The sequence below is a fragment of the Porcisia hertigi genome, chromosome 35, assembly GCF_017918235.1.
Source record: "Porcisia hertigi strain C119 chromosome 35, whole genome shotgun sequence".
Taxonomy (NCBI): domain Eukaryota; phylum Euglenozoa; class Kinetoplastea; order Trypanosomatida; family Trypanosomatidae; genus Porcisia; species Porcisia hertigi.
The window spans coordinates 263,131-283,981 of record NC_090594.1 but is presented as its reverse complement, the minus strand read 5'-3'; the positions used below and the strand labels follow the sequence as shown (position 1 = coordinate 283,981).

The following is a 20,851-nucleotide window of genomic DNA, read 5'->3' as shown; positions in this document are numbered from 1 at the left end:
CAGCTAGACACAGCAACCAAGAGACAAGGCAGAGAAGGCCTAAGAAGAAGACGTCATCAAACGCACGCAGGCGCACACGTTTGTGGGCGTCCGGTAGAACCTTCCGTCTCCCACTTCTCTCCGCAATCCCCCGCTCTTCGGATATATTTCTAGCAGCTTCTCCCTCAAGCCACCACAGCACGCTTCGTGTTCTTCTTGACAAAGATGGCACGGTCCTTGCGGGCCGCCTTCTGGCGGCGCTGCAGGAGCGGGAAGGACAGGTTCGGGGCATGGTACTGGGAAATGCTCAGGTGCTTCACCTCGTGGTCCGGGATGCTCTTCACGCACAGCACCTCGATGTTGTGGTAGCGAGCACGGTGGCGGGAAGCCAGGTCGTGGTAGGCCTGGCTCACGGCACCAGTCTTGGAGACGTCGCGGAACTCCTTGACCATGCGCGTGTAGCCGCAGCGCTGGCTGTAGTACGCGATGTCGACGAGGTAGTTGCGCGCCGCCAGCTTCGCATCCTTGAGGACCTTGCACGACAGCACATCACCGTGGGTGGCCTTGACCTTGTTCTTGATCTTCATCATGCGCCAGAAGCGGCTCTTGGCGACGACGAAGTTCGGGGCGAACACCTCGAACTTGTAGACAGTCGGCTCGGGGTTCTTCTCCGAGGGCGACTCGCGGCCGACCACCTGGTAATGGCGCAAGTGGGGCTTGACCATTGTTTCCTCCTTGGTTCACTTCGCGAAAGGATGCCGGAAGGCGTGTGTACGTGTGTGCGCGCGTGGCGATGTTTTAGTGAAAAGAGCAAAAAAAATAAGGGGATTGAAGGAAGATGAGGAGCCAAGCGGGAAAGGGGAGTTAGAGGGGGCGATGGACACCGCAAGACAAGTCAACTACAAACATAAAGGGGGCGTTGATTGCACTGTCAGATGCTTCGCCAAAGGTGACCAATATTTTGAATGTCCGCAAATGAATAGGGAGGGGGGGAGGGGGGAGGGGGCCTTTGCGATACGCGGACCCCACCGAACTCTTGGCAAAAAAGAAAAAAAAACTTTTTTCTGTGAGCACCCGAGTCTTCGGAGCAGCGTGTCTTTGTGACGGCGGTTTTTTTTTTATTCCCCCGCCCAACGCACCCCACTCAACTTTCTTTCGATTAGCCTACAACCCCATAGCGGATACAAAGCAGAGCAAACACGCCTTATGCGGCATGACCTGCGCGGGCGAGAAGCACAACGGGGGGGGGGGGGGGGCACTCGCCTCCCTCTTTTTCAGCGCAGCAGATGACGAGGAAAAAAAAAACAGGTGGTCAAGCGAAAGAGAGGTCGTGCAATGACCATGGAAGAGTGGCGGCAGAAAGAACCGAGAAGCCCTACACAGGGTGCGCAAGAAGTGCATCCCTCACATTCCTTCGTCCCCTCTCTCTCTTTGCCTGCCTCCCTCTCACTTTGACCAGTGACTTTGCTGCTCAGCAAAAAGTAGCTCTAGAACAAGGTCCATGCATTGACGGTAATTGTGCCGCCAGCGGCGGCTCTCTTCAACCGATATGCGAGGAAGTCGACACGAGGCGGAGTTGTACAGCGTGTTTGACGTGACACAATCGATGCTTGGCGTTTGGTCAGTGCTGCTGCTGCTGTCGTCGTCGTCAGCAGCAGCAGCAGCAGCATCCGCGTTCGTATCGCATAGTGCTATCCCGGCTTCATATGATGCTTCGCAGTCGGATGCCATGCCAGCAAATTCTTGGTTCCGTTCCAACGTTGAAGAAGACACATTCCACCATAGCATCTGCTCTTTGCTACGGTGAATGCACGTCGCAACGATTGCGCAAGCCACACAGAGGTGCCTCAGCTGCGAGGGCGGATCGGACACAGAGGATGCAGCAGGGTTTGGGTTTCCCACACAGTCCCAGTGTTGGAGAGACGTCCATGTTTGATAGGCAATCGAGGAACGGCTGTTTTGTGGGTGTGGGGAGGCTGGTGCACTCGTAGTAGACACAAAGAACGGCTGAGTCGCCTCGTGAGTAAGTTGCTTCCACCAGTCTCGCAGGAGCGCTGCTACGAGGGTGACGGCGTCCCCTGCAGATGCGGTGGAGGGGGTTGAAGAAGGCTCGCACCTCTGTCGAGCACCCATGCCTACACAGCCGAGGCCGCCGCCGCTGCTGCTGTCATTGCTGCAGAACCACAGCGCTAGAGAAGCGGTGACACCATGTAAGAATACCTCCTCCAGAGCACGGAGCTGTGTCTCACCCCCACCGAGTTGCTCGGCACCACATTTTACCCCCCCTGGAGCTCCTGGGGTCTGTGGTATACGCAGGGCGCATCGGCACACCGGACGCAGGGCAGAGTACCAGTGTGCATAAGATGACGACCGAAGTACCTCTTCGATATGCCCGGTCGAAGTACACAGTGGCGGCTGCTGTGTATCTGGTGGTTTACTGGACTGCTCATGAGTGTGTGCAGTGTCCGCAGTGGCAGCCGGTGCTGAATCTTCGCCGTTTGCGCGGAGGCAGTCACGAGAACGCTTCAGCGTGAGAAGGTATGCACAGTCGATTGAGTTGATCTTCATGAAGTTGGTGTCGGGGGTGAGGCCACCCGAACAGGAAGTGGCGCCTCTCTCGTTAGATGAGGGGTAGGTAGCGGACGGCATCGCGTCATGGCGAGCTCGCGCCGTAGTTCGTTCGCGTTCGCGCTCTAACAGCCACTGATGCCGACGCTTCCGGCTTCCACGGATGTGCGACAACCGCGTGTCCGCGGTCTCTGAGGCAATCGCGGATGTGCATTCCACGGTGGCGCTGTTGAGATCAGTAGCAGCCATGGGTGCGCCCGCGCCCGTGTGTGTCAGCATTTCTGCTCGCCCTTCGTCCGCTGCTGCTGCCCATTCTACCGACACGAGAGGATCTTCTTCACACCACACAAGATGCTCATCGCTGTGCCGACAGTGATGCACAAAAGCCCCTGCAGTAGCGTAGTAACGTCCGTGATGCAGGGCAGGAAAGAACGTGCTGAGTGCCTCCATGTCTGCAGTTGGAGTTTGCTCGTGTGCCGCGACGGTGGCGCTGGGGACGACCAACGAGCCTTCCGACGTCACCGTGCTTTGCTCCTGCCGAGACATGAGGAATTGCCAGTCGGAGGCATACAACACGGTGCTCAGTTGAAGGCGACAGTTCACCCACCGGCGGCAGTCGCCACCACCGACATCGACACTGTGCTGGGGGACTTCAGCCTCGGCGACGCTAGCCATGTGCGACACCCCGTCGACCTTCAGCACCACCCAGTGATTAAGACATGTAACACTTGATGGCGGCGCTACGGAACCATCAACATGACCCCCACTACAGTGGCAACGTAGAAAATTGCTTTTGCCGCCATCAAAAGAGGCTGTCATGTGCGCCGAGCACGAACCCCACTCGGCTACGACCACCGCCGCGGGAGTGTCGGCAGATCTATGCTGCGAATAAGCCGATTCGGATGCGGAGTGCTGCTGTACTCGCAGGAGCGAGCAAGGCGAAAAAACGCGAAGCGCACCATGTGTCGGGTCGAAAGCCTCGAGGGTGGGGAGTTGATGAGGAGTCCAGAGAGGCAGACATGATGTATGTAAGCTCCTCTCTATCGTGCACACGGGGAGAGCACCTTGTTCGGACATAGAGGAACACGATTCTTTTCACAGTGTGCCGAGTATCGTGTGAGATACCTTCATGTGCGCCTAGTCACAAGCGCAAGTGAATAAGAGAGAGGGCATGTGGAGGATGTCGTTGGGGGAGGGGAGGTGAGGGGAGCAGAGGAGGGGGAGGCGGGCGGGCAAGGTGACAAGGCTCTAGTAGGAGTGGCAGTAGAATGCAGGAGTTGCCCGGGCAGTGAGTGGGCGTCCATGTAGGCCGAGCTGCTGCTGCGGCGGCGGCGGCCGCCGTCGCACCCCCCCCCCTCCCCACTCTCCTCCTCCGTTCATTCACTTTCCACGCACGGAAAGACGGAATAATGCCAAGACGAGAAAAAAACTCATCGGCAATTTTAGTGAAACCGAAGTACATGCGAGTGACTAGACTCGGAAGACCCCCAGCACCGCGCTGGCATGCAGCCTCCCGCCGGCCGTGCACATGCGATGTCTCTTTGTTCTTGCTGTGATAGCCTCAGGACCTGACCGGCTTTGCCGTTTTTGCATGTGTGTGTCACACGGATGGGGAGGGTGTGGAGGGGGAAGGCGAGCCATACGTCAGACAAATACACTACTTGACTTGCATAGGGGGAGAGCCTCAACCACTCATACGCATGCAACCATGCATAAACAACACCAACAAAGATGCACGTACACGCCCGAGGCGGTATTCAAAAAGAGAGGACGAAATCGCAGCACACACACACACACACAGAGACCACTGGTTGGGGAGCAATATGCGACCGCAGGGATGCAACTCTGAAGAGGTGTGTGTGTGTGTGTGTGTGTTGCGGGAGGGGGAGTAACGCAAACCGGCGTCGATGCAGAGACAGCATCAAGGCTTTATTGCGACGCCCCTGTTCCATTACCTTTGCTCCTCCTCGCTATTTCACTAGAGGCCTAGTTGCGCTTCGAGGCTGTACGGGTCTGCAGTATTAGACTCCTTCTGACCGCCTGCATCCACCTTGTCGCCCATCGGCGCCTCTGGCAGTTTAGCACCCGGCATAGCCAGTGCCTCAGCGAGGTAGTCAGTGTCGTTCTCTTTTTCTGCTTCGAAGTCGAGGGCGTCCAGTTCGCCAAGCATTTCATCCTCGTCAATATCCTCCGGCACATCGTAGGCGCGGCCCATGATTTCTTGAATCTCCTGCGTGTCCATGTACAGGTCAGCGAGCTCATCCTGCAGCTCCTCAACCTTGTCAATGTTCAGCTTCTTCATGTCTTTGCGTAACTCCTTGTTCGCCTGCTTCATCGCGCCAATTTGCACATGCGTGTCCTTCATCGCCTCCGTTGTGAACTGCAGCTGGTCCATGTTGAACTGCTGCTGCATCATCATGTCCTGCTGACCCTGGTACATGCGCTTCTGCTGCAACAATTGCACCGCTCGCTGCTTGTAGCGGCTCTGTGTTATGCCCCGCGTGCGCTGAATCTGTTCCTTTAGTTTTTTGAGCTCAGCGTCAATCTTGACGACGCGGGCATCGACGACGTCGGAGCGGCCACTGAGGCGTTTGCTGGCATCCTCCAATGTTGGCTTCGGCTCTTTGTTGGCTTTACCGAAAAGGCGGTTCATGTTTCTTTCGCTGCGCTGGGCCGTGGGGTGGGGGAGGGGGGCGAGGGGGAGGAGGAGGAGGAGGAGGAGGAGGAGGAGGAGCAAACCACTGAAAAGAATGACTACAGAGAGAGGATTGGGAGAGAGATTCACAGCAAGGTGTGATCAGAGCGGTCCAACGATGGAAACTGAGCAAAAGACCGGGCGGGAGGAGGGAGAGGCAATAGAAGACACGAGCAACCCAACGAATAGTGACCCCCTCAAGAACAAACAAAACGAGTGCACAGAGGGAGGCGAGGAGAGGGAAAAACAGTTGGGGGTTATGAAGGAGACCGAAGAATGCGAGATGGTATGTAAGCCCCCTCCAGCAACAAACGCACGAGCTGTAGAAGCGGCGCACCTAAAACCAGCGACAAACTCCTCAAAAAAAAATTGGAGTGTTAAAAAAAAAAGAATGAGACCAGAGCAAAGGATGAAAGCGTATGTTGGAGGGGGGAGAGAGAAGTGGGAGGGAGGGAGGGAGGGAGGGGGGGGCGAATCGGTAATAAAATAAAATGCCGAGGCAGAGCCCTAGGTTTGTGGGAACGAAGCAGAATATGATATACGTGTACGTCTACAGTTTCGAAGTGGCGGCAGCAGCTCACATGGGCAAAGAGAGAAGGGGTGACGGAAAGAGAGAATTCATAGCGGTGAGATATGGGATTGGATTGCAGAGAGTCACGAGACTTCCACTTCTATTCGTAGGGGGGGGGACCACACCACGCGGCTCGGGTCGCACCGACATGCTACAACGGTGACATGGACACACACACACACACAGACAACTAAGCCGCCCCCTTTGGCAGTCATCGGGGTTTATGTTTACCTTCACCAGGTGGAGCATGTCACAAGTGGATCCATGAAAAAAAAAGAGGCCAATAAACAAACAAAACTCTGTGTTGTCGCACGATCTTCCCTCCTTCGCACTGCTGGTTCCACTTCGTGTCAACAGAAGTAGCGCGCACACCACACACACATACACATACGCATATATATATATATATATATATGTAAATGATGGAATTAGCATAGAATAACACTCGAAATTGCCGCACGCGTGCACTGGTGTTTTCTGAGAGCAGCAGTGGAGGACACAGTGCACATTCCTAGGCGTGCGCAGTGCACTCAAACCATTATAAACATCACGCAACGCATGTGGGGGTGAAAAAAAAAGTGAGGGGATGTCTCCGTGTTACATGAATTGAGTATGGTAATGTACATCCACAGCCCGAGCGAAGAGCAGAGCGGATAGTGGGGAGGGGGAATAAAACCGAGGCATACGTCAAAGGAGGAGTGCTTTCTCCCCAATCGTCACTTGCGGCGTCGCGTATTTCTACCAAACAGCTCTTGACGTGTAGTGGCCGTCGGCAGCGGTACCGTGGCCATGCGACGGGGCTCGGCCCCCTCGTGCGGCTGCAGCGCACGCCGTGGGGCACACCCGGACTTTCCCATCGGTGAAACAGAGGCAGCGGCAGAAACATTCTGGTACGAGTTCACTTGCTTCGCGTGCGAGCCGCTCCTCACCGCACCAGCGCTGGCGGGTTTCTCAGCGCCTGACTGACCTTCCGAGAGGCCATCACTGTCACGGATGCTGAGCTCTTCGTCCACGTTCGAAGAACTGTCGTTGCCTCCCTCCGCAGCTGTAAGCGGCTCAGTAGACAGGGCCGACGCCGCCCTGGCTCGTTGTTCACGCTGGTACGTGGCCCGGAGTCGCACAGTTTGCCGCATACGCAACTTTGCAGCGAGCATTTCATCTTGCAGGGTTTTGCGCGAGGGTAAGCCAGTGGGCACCGCGGCGTCGATGGCGGTGGTTGGCGCCACGTGCAGAAGAGTCGTGAGCGCCTGCACGGAAGCGCCCGGCGACATCGTCACATCCTCGGTGACAGGGGAGTCTGTGCCCGTAAGTGGGGTGAGGAAGTCGGCAGTTGGACTCTCTAGTTCAAGAATCTCCGGGACTGCAAGAATCGGCGGCGATGCTGTCCGGCTCGCCGTGGTGGCGGTGTCAGTGCTGGGGGTGATGTTGATGATGTGACCGCCCTCCGGCATGACGCCCTTCGATTCTGAAATGTCACTGCTCGATTCCGCCGACGTCACGGTCCACGCTAGCAGTGTCTTCATCACCCGCTGCGTGTTCCACAGACGCGCTTTTTCGCGTGCTATTTCGCGGCACCGCTGCCGCTCCGCATACCACAGGGAGTGTTCCGAGTTGGACAAAGCTGTCGACCCGGCTGATGCAACCGTTGCATTGATGTTTGTAGCGCGAGTCGCCGACGCCGCCGCCGTGCGGCCAGACGGCGTTAGTAGGCCCGAGGTGCCGAAACGTGCCAACACTGGCATAAGATAGGAGTCAGCCACCACGACCTGGGGAGTGCTCTGAGGATTCACCGCAGGTGACTGCGGCGCCACACTTTGCAGCAAAGAACTGCGGGTGTGTGTCCTCGGTTGTTTCCCAGTTGACAGCAATGCCGCGCGCTTTGTCACTGGTGGGGCTTTTCGCATACGGCGCATCGGAAGACCCAAGGCGACGTAGCCACCTCGAAACACTGGAGGATCCATGGCATCAATACCGACTTGGTTTCTCTTTGCCCCTGGCCTCGCCCTTGCCGTGGCGTGGCACTGTAAGTGGAGATCGTCTTGCTCGAGCGCGATAAGTCGCTGCAACGCCTTCTCGCGACGCCGGGCGCGATTGACGTGCTGGATTACTGTCGCCGCTACGCCGCCACTGAGGCCTCCGTGTTGAGCGTCAGTTAAGGTGCTCAGCGACTGACTGTTGCCAGTTTCGTTGCCGCCGGGAAGAAGTTGCCCGGAGAGTCTCGACGTTGACGACTCAATCGTTGTTTCAAAGCCCGTGTTCTCGAATGTGGAGCGGAGAATGCGACCGTGTTTCTCAGACGAACTGCCCGGTCGATCCATAGGTGAGCTCCAAACTAGTGGCGCACGGGCGCTGTAGCCAACGTGATATGTAATGGTCTGACGTACCGGTTGGCTTTCGAAATCTGCGGCTGCCGCTAGGGACGGCGCGGACTCATGTTCGTCGCCACTCACTGTGAACCCCACGTGGCGCTGGGGCATTGCCCCCGGGTCTTCCACCACTTCATCCGCGGGGATATTCAACGTGACGCCATCGGGAGGATCGCCGAGCGCCATGGAGAGCGCAGTGCGGTGCGGTGACGCCTTCGAACCTTCAATACACACCACTTCAACAGGACCGGAGATTGCATCGCTGTCAAATAGCGGCCGTCCAGGCAGTGGCGTCGATTTGTTAGAGGGGGCCTTGGGGTCTGCGGTGAGCGACGACCGTGTGGCCCCATCCGCAGTGTTGGACCCCTGCTGCGGGGGAACTGCTGCCGCTGACGCGCGCAGTGGGGAAGCCTGTTCGATGGAGCTTCTCACCACCACGCGTATCGCTTGGCGCAGGCACTCTCGCACGGACGACGAGCTCTTCGCCAACGCAGAGGCATCCTGATGGCGAGTCGGACTCCGTCTACCTGTGGCGCGACCATCACAGCAGCGATCGGCGAAAGCAAAAATGAGCGACGAGAACAGTGGTGTCACCCCCCCTCCCTCTGCCCCCAGTGCCACTGACGACAATTTGGCAACCTCACAAGACGCGCTGTCGCCACTCTTGTCAAAATGGGGTTGATGCCCCGTCGCGGGGGAACTTCTAAGAAGGGCAGCGTCCGTGAACTCGGCATCGGCACTCTGTGAAAGGGAGGTACACCAGGCCTGCACCACGGTCCGCGGCCGCGATGCCTCGCCTTGTGCCGACGGAAGGGCGAAGGAGCGCGAGAGCGCATCGACGTCAGCAGACAGCACAGCCCATGCGCGATCGATGAGTTTGGCCTCCTCTTCGCTTTCCTCCTGGCTGGTTTCCACGTTCTTCGATTCGCCTGCTGCGGTGCCGCCTGACGATTTTGCGTTTCTGTAAAATCGTGTCAACGCCACTGAGAGCGCGGTGGACTTGCCACCGAGCAAACGCCGGCGCACGTACTGTTGCCGCCACGGCTCGTATGCCTGTCTGGCGGCCCATGGCAGCCTCACCCTATTCGTTTGAACCCGCATCGGGTTAATGGGGAGGCGGCAGCTCTTTGCGTGTGCGCGCTCACTTGGGCGAAACAGCGGGATTCCACTGAGCTCATCATTTGGCAGGACAGGGGAGCCGGGTTGGAGCGTCCATGAGGGCAGGGCCCACACCATCACAGCAGAATCCTCTCCGGTCGTGAGGAGCTGGAGAGAGGTCGCTACCTTGTCACTTGCGCCAGCCGGAGCTGTCGTGAATAAAATGCCACAGATGGCGTCCCCATGCGCTAGCCAGCGTTCCAGCATTTGAGCTTCCACTCTCTCCAGTCCCCACCGCGACCACTCGGGGACATTTTCGAGTGAGTGTCGCGGCGCCCGCGCGGCAGCGGTCACGATTAGGCGGGCGGACTGCACGACTTTGGTAAGGTCAAGTAACGTCACCACACCGCTTTGATCCCCCACGGCCACTAGACACTGCACAGCGCACTGGTGTACTGTGAGTGCCGTAATAGCCTCGTGCGTCGGCACCGCGCAGCATTGCCACAGCTCCCGGTCGTGCTGCACATCCCAAAGTTGCAAAAGACCATCGTTACTCCCGGACAGCACCAGGCACGCAGGCCTCTCAGCATTATCCGGCGCACCGGCTGCGGTGTCGTGCGATATGTGCACCAGGCGGGAAAGGAAGCCCGTTATCGATAAATCCGTCAAGACCGGTGCCACTCCGGTGTCTCCAATCGCCTGCTCTGCCGTGCCGTCATCTACCGTGTCGATAGCGGCCGAGTCGTCTAGTGAGATTAAAGGACCAGGAAAGAGCGCCACCGGCTGCAGTGCCTGCACTGACAAGGGCAATGGCTGGCATGGGAGCGCTGAGGTAGTCGTACTACAGAGGGACGCTGAATACAAAACACGCCGACCACCCAGAACGAGGCGATTCACACACGGAAGCCCCAGCACGCCTGCGATGATGCTGGAATCACCGTTGTCCGATTTGTAAAGGCGGAGGCTGCGCTGTGGTGCAATCAGCTCTGTCGCTCCGCGAACGCCTACAAGCGTGCAGTCGCTCCCGGGTGCTGAGGTAGCAGACGACCATCGCAGCGGATACACACACAGGCGGCCATCTTCACTCACGTCATAAAGCTCCTCGTCAGCCGTTCTGCGCATGGAGTGACAGGCAGCAAGGGCGTAGGTTGTGGGCCCCTCTGCGGTTCGGGCCTTGGATGCTGGGGTGTTTGTGCTTGCCACTACAGTTGCCGTGACAAGCGCGTCCACGGAGACGCCAGAGTTAACTCTCAGTTGCCGTAAAATCCTCGGTTGGGGAAGCCTACTGGTGCCAAGATGCGTCGAGGAGTCTTGGAGAAGGCAGTCGTACTCACCAATGCTTGTCTCTGAAGCGTGCGCAATGATCAGAGAGGGCCGATGCGGGTGCACAGCGTCGTCCGTGACTGATGTGTCGCACAAGGCGACAGATCGAATGCCGGTGGGGAAAAACCATGCACGGAGAACCTTCGCTATGGGTTCTTCTTGCTCCTCAGCATGCAGCTGCCACAAGAGAATGTGGTTCACATCAGCCGTCACGACGCACCTCAAGGACGCGCACCAGCCAGTGAAGATGATCGGTGTCGTGTGTCCACGCGTCACCCCGGACTCCGCCGAATTAGCGACATACCACGATACTAAGCAACGCCCACCCACAAGCACTCGCTCAACCCCGTTCGCGCAGTCGTAGCGGGCGACAGAGGCCCCCTGAATCATTTTGTTGAAGGAACCAGAGGATACGCCGGCAGTGGTGGCCCCAGCGGGCCTTGAGTCAAATGCGTACGTAATGAGCTTGGCTGAGAGGGCATCGAATATGCGTACACCTCGTTCCGTGTCTAGAACGAGCAGCAATAGAGGTACCGAGCTGCTAGTTGGCGACGCGCTGCTGCTGACCCCGTCGTCGGGGTCGACAACGACTGGTGACGCACTCTTGCCGTATGATGCGGATCGCCCTCGGCGAAAAAAGCTGACGCCCACCGGGTAGCCGCCTCGCACCTCCGGCGCCAGCGTATTCGATAGTGACGAGTGTGTCTCGCGTGAACTGCCCTTCGAACCTGCGAGGTCACGCAGCGACACGACACGTATCGGGCTGGAAGAACTACCTGTCGTGAGGCTCCACCAGCAGAGAGAGTGGTCGGTGCTGCCAGTAACCAGAAGCTGCTGTTCGCCATCGACGCAGCAGCAGGTGATAAAACGCGAATGGCCCTCGGTATTGGCAAGGCGCTGTCGCCGTGTCGATGATGATGAGGCACCCATCGAAGGCGATGGGGCTACAGAAGTTACTTCCCTGGGCAGTGAGATGGCCACGCCGAGCTGCCGCAGTGGCACATGCAAGCAGGAAAGCCGTCGTAGCTGCGTCGTGCCATCCTCGCTTACGGAAATGACAACATCACGGCTCCTTATCACGTCTACGCACAGCACCGCCGCTGTGTGGAGAAGTCCAGAGAATACGGGGGTGCGCACCGCTGGCGGGTCCAGTCGCGTCTCGCCGTGCTGGTGGAGGGAGAACCACCGTTGCGGTAGCACGTAAACCTGAAGGAGGCCCTGTGGAAAACCAAGCAGCAAAAATGGGTCCAGGGCTGAGGGCGGCAACGAAACGCCGTTGGAGCTTGGCTTGCTGGCATGAATGACGGGAGGTGCTGCGGCGAGCGCGATGGCGGACGCGTACCATTGCCGATGCTCCGCCAAGGGGCCTGTGTGGGTTGTGGTGGTTGGCGCAAGACTGAACTGCGCCAAAATATCTGAAATCTTCTCCACGTGTGGTGCCAGGTGCTCGTAGGTCGGCGCCACCGTGCGCAGGCCTTTGAAGTATTCACTGGATGGACCGGCAAGGACCTCACGGGCTTCGCTTTTGTATGCGCGCACCATGTAGACGGGCCTGCGCACAACCACGTTGTCGGCGGCGGCGGCAAACTGAGAGCTGTACGCATCCGCGGCGTACCACGTCGGTGTCCTCGAAAAACGATTAGCAAGCTGCCTATCCACTTCGGCTGGAGAGCCAGCGTTGACTCCCTTGCCAGGGCGTGCACTGTTCAACCCCGCGTGCGCAGAGCCACCTTGCGGGACTGTTGTTTCACTAAAGACACTCAGCGACTCGCCCCGCACCCCACGCAATGTGCGGATGACTTCGCCGGTCCCAGTGCGGCACAGTGTCAGCGTCCCGTCGGTCGAGGCAATCACCGCTACCTCAGAGTTGCCGACATCCTTTTCGCTGACGCGCAGGTCGGTGACGGGACCACCGAGCGTTGTAACATGGACCTCTGGGATAAGCACATTGCGCTTCACAGAGGATGAGGTCTTTAGCAACGGGGGTGCCCGAGACTGCACCTCCGACCGCCACAGCTTCACTGCCCCGTCAGCACCACCGGTGAGATAGCGACACCCCGCTGAACACCACACAAGGTGCGTAATGATGTCGCGATGAAAGAGAAGATGGATGAGGGGGTTCTGTGGACTCCAGTCATCATGGTACGCAGGTGCGTCCTCTAGGTGAAGCGACGTGAGGTCGGGTCTACCGGGGGCGGTACTGTCAAGAAAAAGATCAGCTGGTGCCAGACTAGTTGCCAGCGTTTCCAAAGTTGATGAATCCATGTGTAGGGGGAGCAGTGGAATGGGACGACTACTGGAGCGCTTTTGCGCGCCTAGACGTCCTGGCGGGATACATTCTTTGCGATACGAGCAGATATGGCCACACATACACATATCAACGCGTGCAGGAAGGGGGAAAAAGGATGGAGGAGGTTTGCGGGTAGGACTACCTGAGGCGGGGGGAGGGGAGGGGAGGGGGGGAACAAAAGAGAACCACCAGGTGAGCGGACACGGACCACAGTAGCAGAACGCTGGAGGTACCCCGTCTCGTCTTAGTTTTTCCCCTGTTCTTTTGATGACATTTACTTTTTTTTTTGCTGCAGAGGGGGGGGGGGACTCCCATCCCATACTCCCTTTTCAGAGAGACGTAAGGGGCACCCCATACACGTGTGGGGGGGGGGGGGAGAGGGATAGGAGTAGGCGAGAGTGTTAATGAATTTCGCAACGGTGCGGACGCAACACCGAGGAGAATGGATGTGGTGTGTATGCGCAAGGGGGGGGGGGAAGAGAAGGTTGAGGGGAGCCTACGAGCGAGGGTGTGCGCCCATGAGACACAACTGACAAGGGAATGATCGAGAAAAACGAACGACTACGCGAGTGCTACAGCGCATGGCGGTGGTGTCCACGTGGAGTGAGCACGTCAAGACGAAAGACTACAGATTCGTGAAAGCAAAAACGTGAGCACAGGGCCACGTCCAGGATAACCAAGATAAAGACTGGCTCACCCTTCTACCGCTCCTTCCACCGATACAACCAAACGCGCGCGTGTTTCAACGGCTGCTTGAGTCATTTGTGTGAGATGAGAAGGGGCCGAGAGGGAGAGAGCAGAGAAGTGCAACCGGCAGACATGAAACAGAGAGAGAGAGGGGTGGGTGGGAAAGCGGGGATCCGCAGAATCAAACATTGGTTCACTGAGTTTGCCACGACGATCACACGTAGTGGAAACGAAGAGGGACAATGTCATTTACACACACACACACACACACACACACAAAAGAGTGAGTGGGTCACAGTTACGTTGTGATACGCTCCAGAACCTTGTACAATCTCTCTGCGTACTTATCTGGCGCAATCACGCTGATGGCACTCCTGTCATTGATAAGCCCCTTCGCGAAGCTCTCGAACTTTTTAGCGGAGTTGTACGTTTGTAACACATCGATGATGCCGAGGTAATACACATCCTCCCGTGCAGTCGTGTCGTCACCAGGAGTGTATATGGGCAGCGACAACAAGCCACCGTCACAACCGTGAATGCAGACATAGACGTCATCCTCAGAGCGGCGTTGTTTCCCATCAATAGAAAACGGTGGTAGAATCTGCTCAATCGCCCCCGCGCCGGTGCACTGTCCGTCCGCCGTTGCTGTTTCAGCAGTCACGTATAAAAGCTTACTGCCGGTATGCCCCTTGTGTCCTTGGGCCGGCACATCGCCACCCCTCTCTTGGTTTCCAAAGAGAGGGTCGACGTGGCCAACGTCGGACTGCTTGCGTAGAAGTAGAAGAGTCTTGGAGGGGCCCTCTTTGCGTGAGAAAAGACGACTACGGACGCCAATCATGCAGCTGTAGTCCACGACGTTGAGCTGGCGCAGAAAGTCAACGTCGGAGCGAAACTGCGCAAGCACGATGGCGCGCTGATACGAGCCACACACAATGAGCTTCGAGGGTAAATCGTTGTCCTTCAGCAGAAAGGCGCCAAAGGCCGTGCGCGGCGGCGACTTTCCCGGCTGCAGCGCCGTTCGGTTGACTGTGCTGCCCTTCACGTCGTAGATACGGTGAATGTAGTAAGGCGTGGAGAAGACATTCTGCATGAGAACAAAGTGTTGCACCACTCCTGCCTTCCACCACCGCAGCGTCGCGAGAGCATAGAACCGTGGCAGAAGCGTGTGTGGGTTCCGTTCGCAGTACCGCACGTACGCTGGCAGGAACTTGCGCAGCAGGAACTCCATCTCGCTCGGTCGAACCGTCTTCATGACAAAATCGCTAAAGTACAGCAGCGTTGTCCCGCTTTTGCCAGGAGACACGCTGATCCGCCACACGGTGGCTTCGTCCGAGCCGGAAACAAGGCCGACACAGAGGCGACGCTGCTGCGTCTCCAATGCGCAATCGAGCTGACTGCTTGTCCTCTCACCGCTACCTGACACGGACGGCGGCAACGGTGAAGGTGATGACGGCGATACCGAGGGCTTTTGTGCAAACGCCCCGCGGAGGCGATCTACATCCATGCGCAGAAAACCGCGGATTTGGCTGAAGATGACCGGTGCATGCATTTCCACCTGCACCTCGTCAAGGCGGCTAAAGTGCTTCTTGGGGGCGTGCACGCGGCGGTCGCCGCCAGCTGCCGCCACGAAGGAGACGGCCGCCTTCGAGTTTGTGGGACTGGGCACTAAAGACGCCCCGAGGACCGGCGATGTCACATGTGTGAGCCCGTCATTGCTGCTGCCGTGCTGCTCCAGCGGCTTTCTTCTTTTGTCTGCCTTTGCTGCCTTCACCGGTAGATCGGCAGAGATACGAGCAAGCAGCAAGCGAGCAAACGGGTCGAGGTTCTCGTCCTTGGCGCCAAGCATGTCGGCCTCATTCTCTGGATGCGCTTCATCATCGTTCCACGCTGCAACGCTCCCCCCCACGTCGTCCTCACGGCGCGTACCACTACCCGCATACGCTTTTCTTCCGTAGCCCTCTGCGAAGCAGCGGCAGAGCTCTGCGTCACGGTTCTCTGCTTCGAAAGCCGGTAAACTCTCTTCTGCTGCCTGCGACGACGTCAAGCGCCGCGGTGCGTCTTGGACGCAACGAAAGGGCAGGAGGAGCGATTCTTCAATGGCTCTCTTCAGTGCCTTGTCATTGACACCCTTGTGATAGAGCAACTGGGGAGCCGTCACGGATGTCGGAAAGCCCACCGTCGAGTCTAGTGGGAGCGTTACAGGAGCGGTTCCCCTTGTCGGCGTCGCGGCGCTGGACGCGTCACCGGCGGTGCGATCGTTGCTGCGTGGGGCCTGCAGTTGAGATGCTCTGTCAGGCGAGGGTGAGAATGATGACAAGCTGTCCGCAAACGACGTCGCTGTTGAGGGCGAATCGACTGGATGATGCCCCACCGAGAAGGCTGACAGCGCCGGCACGGGTGTTTCGCTTGTCGGCCGCGCTTGAATGGTGTCCAGCAGGGCTGCCTCCAAGACCTTGCAGAGGTACCAGCTATTGTTTTTCACAGCATCGCTTACCGCACGACCGATCTGGTTCGGGTTCCTCGTAGGCCGAGCGGACGGTGACGTGGTGCTTGCTTTTGTGCCGGCAGCGTTTTCCCCCGCTCGATTGTAGCACCGATGGGGGTTCGTGCCGCTGTTATCGTCAGTAACCCTCGCCACCCCGGCATTCCCCTGTCCGGTAGCTGCGCTGCAGGGCATTACACCCTGAGGCGCCGTTAAGGAACCGCCAGTTCCACTGATCGGATCAGAGGTACGGCTGCTTGCCGCACTGTACCCCGGGCCTAACATCTTCTCTAACCGCAGCTGACGCTGAGATTTGCGGTCCTGATAGCGTTGCAGTATCGCCTCAGCCGTCATGTCGTCGAAGGTGTGTGTGTCGAGGGCAGCAGGCGCGTCCAGCGAGATGGGCACAGCTGACGCTTGGGGAGAGCTCCTTTGGAACGCTTTTCGCTGGACCGTTTCGTCGTGAACCGTGTGGACATTGCTGAGCTTCACTGCTGCTTCCTCCGTCAACTGCACAGGCGGCGCTCTAGCGGGTGGAGATGCAGGCAAGGCCGGTGTGGCCGTGTCGTTTGCGTCTCCCTGCTCCCCTTTAAATCTTTGCTGCTGCTCGACGCACTCTCTATGTAACGGGTCATCGTAGCGCAGCTGCGAGCGCACCGCTGTGACGTGCAGCTGCCTTTCTTCTTTGCGACGCAAAAAACGGGTTCTTAGGGCGGCGGCTTCGCCATCCGCTGTCTCACAAAACATTTGCTGGGGTGTTAACTGGTCTGGCGTCACTGCGCTTTCCTGCGGCACCACCTTCGGAACGTCTGATACGAAAGAAGCGCTCCTTGGGGCAGGGCACACAGTTCCACAATCGGCGCTAATGAGTAGCTGGCGCTCCTGTTCGCGCAGCTTGAGAAGTTGTTGCCTCAGGAGCTCATTTTCGTGCCGGAGTAGGCGCATCTGCAGCTCTTGTTCTGTCTCGTCGCCGCGCAGAGACAGAGGTGCCGAAGGTGGTGCCATGTCATCGCAGCGGCTCGCGGCGCTGTTCCCAGCGCTGCGATCCATTGAGCCTTCAGCATTCGTGTCACGCGACTGCATCAGCCAAAGTGATTTACTCGAGTGCAGTTTATCGAGTACTCAGGGGATCCCCTCACAGTGGAAAGAGAGGGGGAGGAGTAGGAGAGGGGGGGGGGCACGAGCACACGACGGCTAAAAATCAAAGCCTAGTCGCATACCACAACGTCATGACACCTCTCAGGCGAAGGAGGGGGTGCCCTGTGAGTCTGACGACGGGGTTGCTTGTGTACGGGTGTGTGTGTGTATGCATGAATAGAGTAAAGCGAGGAGCAAGTCCGGATGCGATAGTAAGCAACATAGATTTCTTTGAGAGCAGGGCAAACCGCACCTGTGTGGTACGGCCCAAGGCAGGTGAACGCACACCGACAAGAAATACACATATCATACAGAGGGGGGGGGGCAGGAAGCCATGAAGGACATTCCCCTCCCCCTCCCCTGCCTTGCGGCGTCACAAGACACATGCGCAGGAGGGCTGCTTTTGTAAAGTTTCCGCCATTCACGGATACACGTACTTGCGCGTCTGCGCTTTGCCAGGGACCAGGCACATTCATTCATCTCCTGTGCATATATTTTTCTGGTTGTCACCCCCATTTTTGTTTAGCTTGTGTGCGTGTGTAGGTGCGGTGGTGGTGGTGCTTATTTTCATATCAGTGACTTTTATAAGGTAAAAAGAGGGTGACGGTGGTGGTGGTGGTGGTGCTGCTGCCACGCCAATGGAGGAATTCCTTTCCGTTGTTGTTCCTTGTCAATATTTTTTCTCCCCCTCCCCACCCCCCTTCCACCCATCCATCCTACCCCATCGGTTCCGAGTCGATTAAAAAAAAAACGAAGAAAACAGTAGCGGTAAAAAGTCACACGCACACACACACACACAATCACATATGCATACACATATATATAATGATACGATGACACGCACACACACATGGCCAAAAAGACAAAATAAAGATAAAATATGGAATACGAGTGTTGAAGGAATACAGTGAAACAACAGCACACAGACACACACACGGACAGATTGGGTTAGCCAAACATGCCGCCTTCAACACTATGGGGGAGGGGGAAGATGAGAAGACTCGAGGAACAGTAACGAAGGAAACGTCAGCTGCGTGAAAAACGCACAACTGAGAAAAGTGTACAGAAGGCCTCGCAGTGGATGCGGGAAGGAAGGTCAGTAGGGAGAGGGTGAGGCGAAGAATAGAAGGGCACCGGGCAAAAAAAAAAAGACTGACTCTTCCAACCCCACCTGTTGACGTTTGTTGTTGTTCTTTTGTCTTCTTTTCACACACACACACACAAGGCCTACGTCGCTATGGAATCCTTTCACGGGGATACACACATTCCGCTTACACGAATGCGGTTGTGTCAAGAACGAAAGAAAAATAGCAAATATCTTTCGCACACACACACACACGATGGAGCACACGCCAAGTTAAAAAACGCTAAACTTCCAGTGAAACCTAAAGACCCCTCAAAATAAAAAAATAAATTACACAGAAATACAAAAAAAAAGAAGAAATATTCTCAACGGCGCAGTTTCAAGAGGGATCGAAAAATGAAGGCAGACATCACTGTGAATACAAAGAAGAAGAAGGAGTGGGGTGGGGGGGGGGAGAGGGGGGGAACAGAAGCCTCAAATCGAGGCTGATGGCCAACAAGCAAAAAAAAAACAGCTCGCCCTGTTCTGGGAGACGGAACAGAATGTCATCGCTTGATTTTTGTAATGTGCTCTCCATCGAACAAGAGACTCGGGTACCGTTTCGTGGCTTCAAAGGCACATACACGCTTGCAGACCCACATATATCAATGAGCAACCAAAAAAACTTAATGAGCATGGCACTGGAGAAGGAATGGGGGACGGGGAAAAAGTGAAGTAATCCGATATGGAACATGACCAAGAAGACGAGAGGGGGGGGGGGAAGCAACTCGCCTCACTAAAAAAACAAAAGTTCATATGGAGCCTACAACAAACAAGAAAGCACCAAAGCGTGGGTGAAATTTTAAAAAAAGGCGAGGGGGGGACGGGCATCTGTGGGTAGTGTAGAAGCGACAAGGGGACGAAGCAGTGTTTCATCATCGGTGTACACCTCCTCCACGTGGCCCACGAGTGAACATCTGCACATTTGGCCCCCCTCCCCCAGTCTCATCGCTCCAGGTTTAGGCACCTGGTACATGCGCGCTACAGCGCTATGCCTCACTCAGTCAAATGAGCGCGTCCCCAACCTCGAAACTTTGCCCTACCCCTTTTCAACTGTTTGCCACCCACCCCCACCCCCCCCCCTTACGCAGCGAGAAGCCAGGCAAAGTGCCCGTTAGTCAGATGAGCAAACTACTCGTCGTTTGGGTGGCAGAGACATCGTCACTGTTTGCGGGCCGCTTCAGCGCCACACCACCCAGAACCTAGTCCTTGAGATCAGCAGCTACTGAAGCGCTCTGACTTGCCCACGCCGCAGTTGCGTGACCCTGATAACACGATGAACCCATCCCCCGTCATAAAGACGGGGGATTGAGGAGGAAAGGTCTCCAAGAAAAGGTGAACGACACGTCATGTCAGTCGAATAACCAAAAAGATCTTCGGGTGTCGACAATCACCCAAACCCGCCCCCTTGTGAAGCGATGTTCGCATAGAATCGAATAGCAACAACGAGCGCATGAGCGAGTGGGGGGGCTTTACAACAAACGATGGATGATGACCAAAGATTGCGTGTTGGTCTCAAAGGCATGAGGCGAGGCCTATGCACCACAAGTAGTCCCTCAAGGCGGAAAAAGATAGAAGCCAAGAGGGAAAAACTTTAAGGTTGAGCGGCAACACGACCACCTAAATGATATCCACAAAAACACGCACGCAACGAGTGCGCACATCCGGTGAATGTCATCGTGACAACTTCTCTTCCAGCATGACAGCGGCTTGGGTACAACACAGCACACGTTCCCACTGACTTGAGGCTGTGTAGAAGTGGGAGAAGTCCAAGAAGGGGGAGTGGGAGAGACGTACTGGGATCGGGGGAGAGAAGGGAAGAAGGGGGGGGGGGGGGAAGGCACAAAATACGGAAAAAATGGTGGTCGTGAGAGAAACCCAAGCATTTGTCAATCAGGTAAAACACACACACACACACACGGATATATTCACACTAATGAAGGTTTACTTCGTTCCGTGCTCGTGAACGCATCGCTCAAACGATATTTTCTCTAGTCTTCAAGCGTGACTCAGCTTAACCGAGCGCACTCCAATACGATGCATGCATCCCATCGACTGTTCCTTTGGCTTGGGAAACACGTCATTAGGGCTGCTCGAGACGTCAGCAACAATAACACCAGCACAATTCTGTGTTGGTGATGTCCAGGCATTTTGGGAGACCGGAAGCAACACATAAAAAGGGAAGTAAAGCAAACATATAAACCAGAAATCAGACTTAGGAGGACACGGCGGTGCGTGAACCACCACGACTCGCAGCACGAGGGCTTACAGAAAGTGTGGATGCTTGCCCGAGTCACAGAGACGCGCATCAAGAGATCATCTATTATGCACTGGCAAAGCCCATCCACGATCGGAGATCTGCATACAAGAAAAACTGCTTTGACATTTAGAAAGCAAACAGGCGTTCATCAATCCCCCCATTATCCGAAAGCCTGGTTCCCAATAAGATAGCAAGCCTGATATCGTGGTGGAGGGGACGGGGGGGGGGGGGGCACACCGCAGTGCGTCACCTTCAGGCAAACGATAAGGAGA

General features: G+C 56.7%; 5 protein-coding genes across 5 annotated transcripts; all 5 read right to left on the bottom strand.

Moving 5' to 3' along the window:
• Positions 1-164: 164 nt before the first annotated feature.
• JKF63_01058 (uncharacterized protein) lies at positions 165-704 on the bottom strand (the record flags this gene model as incomplete). The annotated part of the gene is made up of 1 exon (XM_067897107.1): positions 165-704. One exon carries the CDS (start codon positions 702-704, stop codon positions 165-167), a length of 540 nt encoding a protein of 179 aa, XP_067753264.1.
• Positions 705-1,425: 721 nt separating this feature from the next.
• Positions 1,426-3,624, bottom strand: JKF63_01057 (uncharacterized protein; the record flags this gene model as incomplete). Its single annotated transcript, XM_067897106.1, has 2 exons — positions 1,426-1,601; positions 1,632-3,624. 2 exons carry the CDS (start codon positions 3,622-3,624, stop codon positions 1,426-1,428), a joined length of 2,169 nt encoding a protein of 722 aa, XP_067753263.1.
• Positions 3,625-4,525: 901 nt separating this feature from the next.
• Positions 4,526-5,200, bottom strand: JKF63_01056 (uncharacterized protein; the record flags this gene model as incomplete). Its single annotated transcript, XM_067897105.1, has 1 exon — positions 4,526-5,200. One exon carries the CDS (start codon positions 5,198-5,200, stop codon positions 4,526-4,528), a length of 675 nt encoding a protein of 224 aa, XP_067753262.1.
• Positions 5,201-6,529: 1,329 nt separating this feature from the next.
• Positions 6,530-12,865, bottom strand: JKF63_01055 (uncharacterized protein; the record flags this gene model as incomplete). Its single annotated transcript, XM_067897104.1, has 1 exon — positions 6,530-12,865. One exon carries the CDS (start codon positions 12,863-12,865, stop codon positions 6,530-6,532), a length of 6,336 nt encoding a protein of 2,111 aa, XP_067753261.1.
• Positions 12,866-13,875: 1,010 nt separating this feature from the next.
• On the bottom strand, positions 13,876-17,109 carry JKF63_01054 (uncharacterized protein; the record flags this gene model as incomplete). Its single annotated transcript, XM_067897103.1, has 1 exon — positions 13,876-17,109. The coding sequence occupies one exon, from the start codon at positions 17,107-17,109 to the stop codon at positions 13,876-13,878; it is 3,234 nt and encodes a 1,077-aa protein (XP_067753260.1).
• Positions 17,110-20,851: the final 3,742 nt, after the last annotated feature.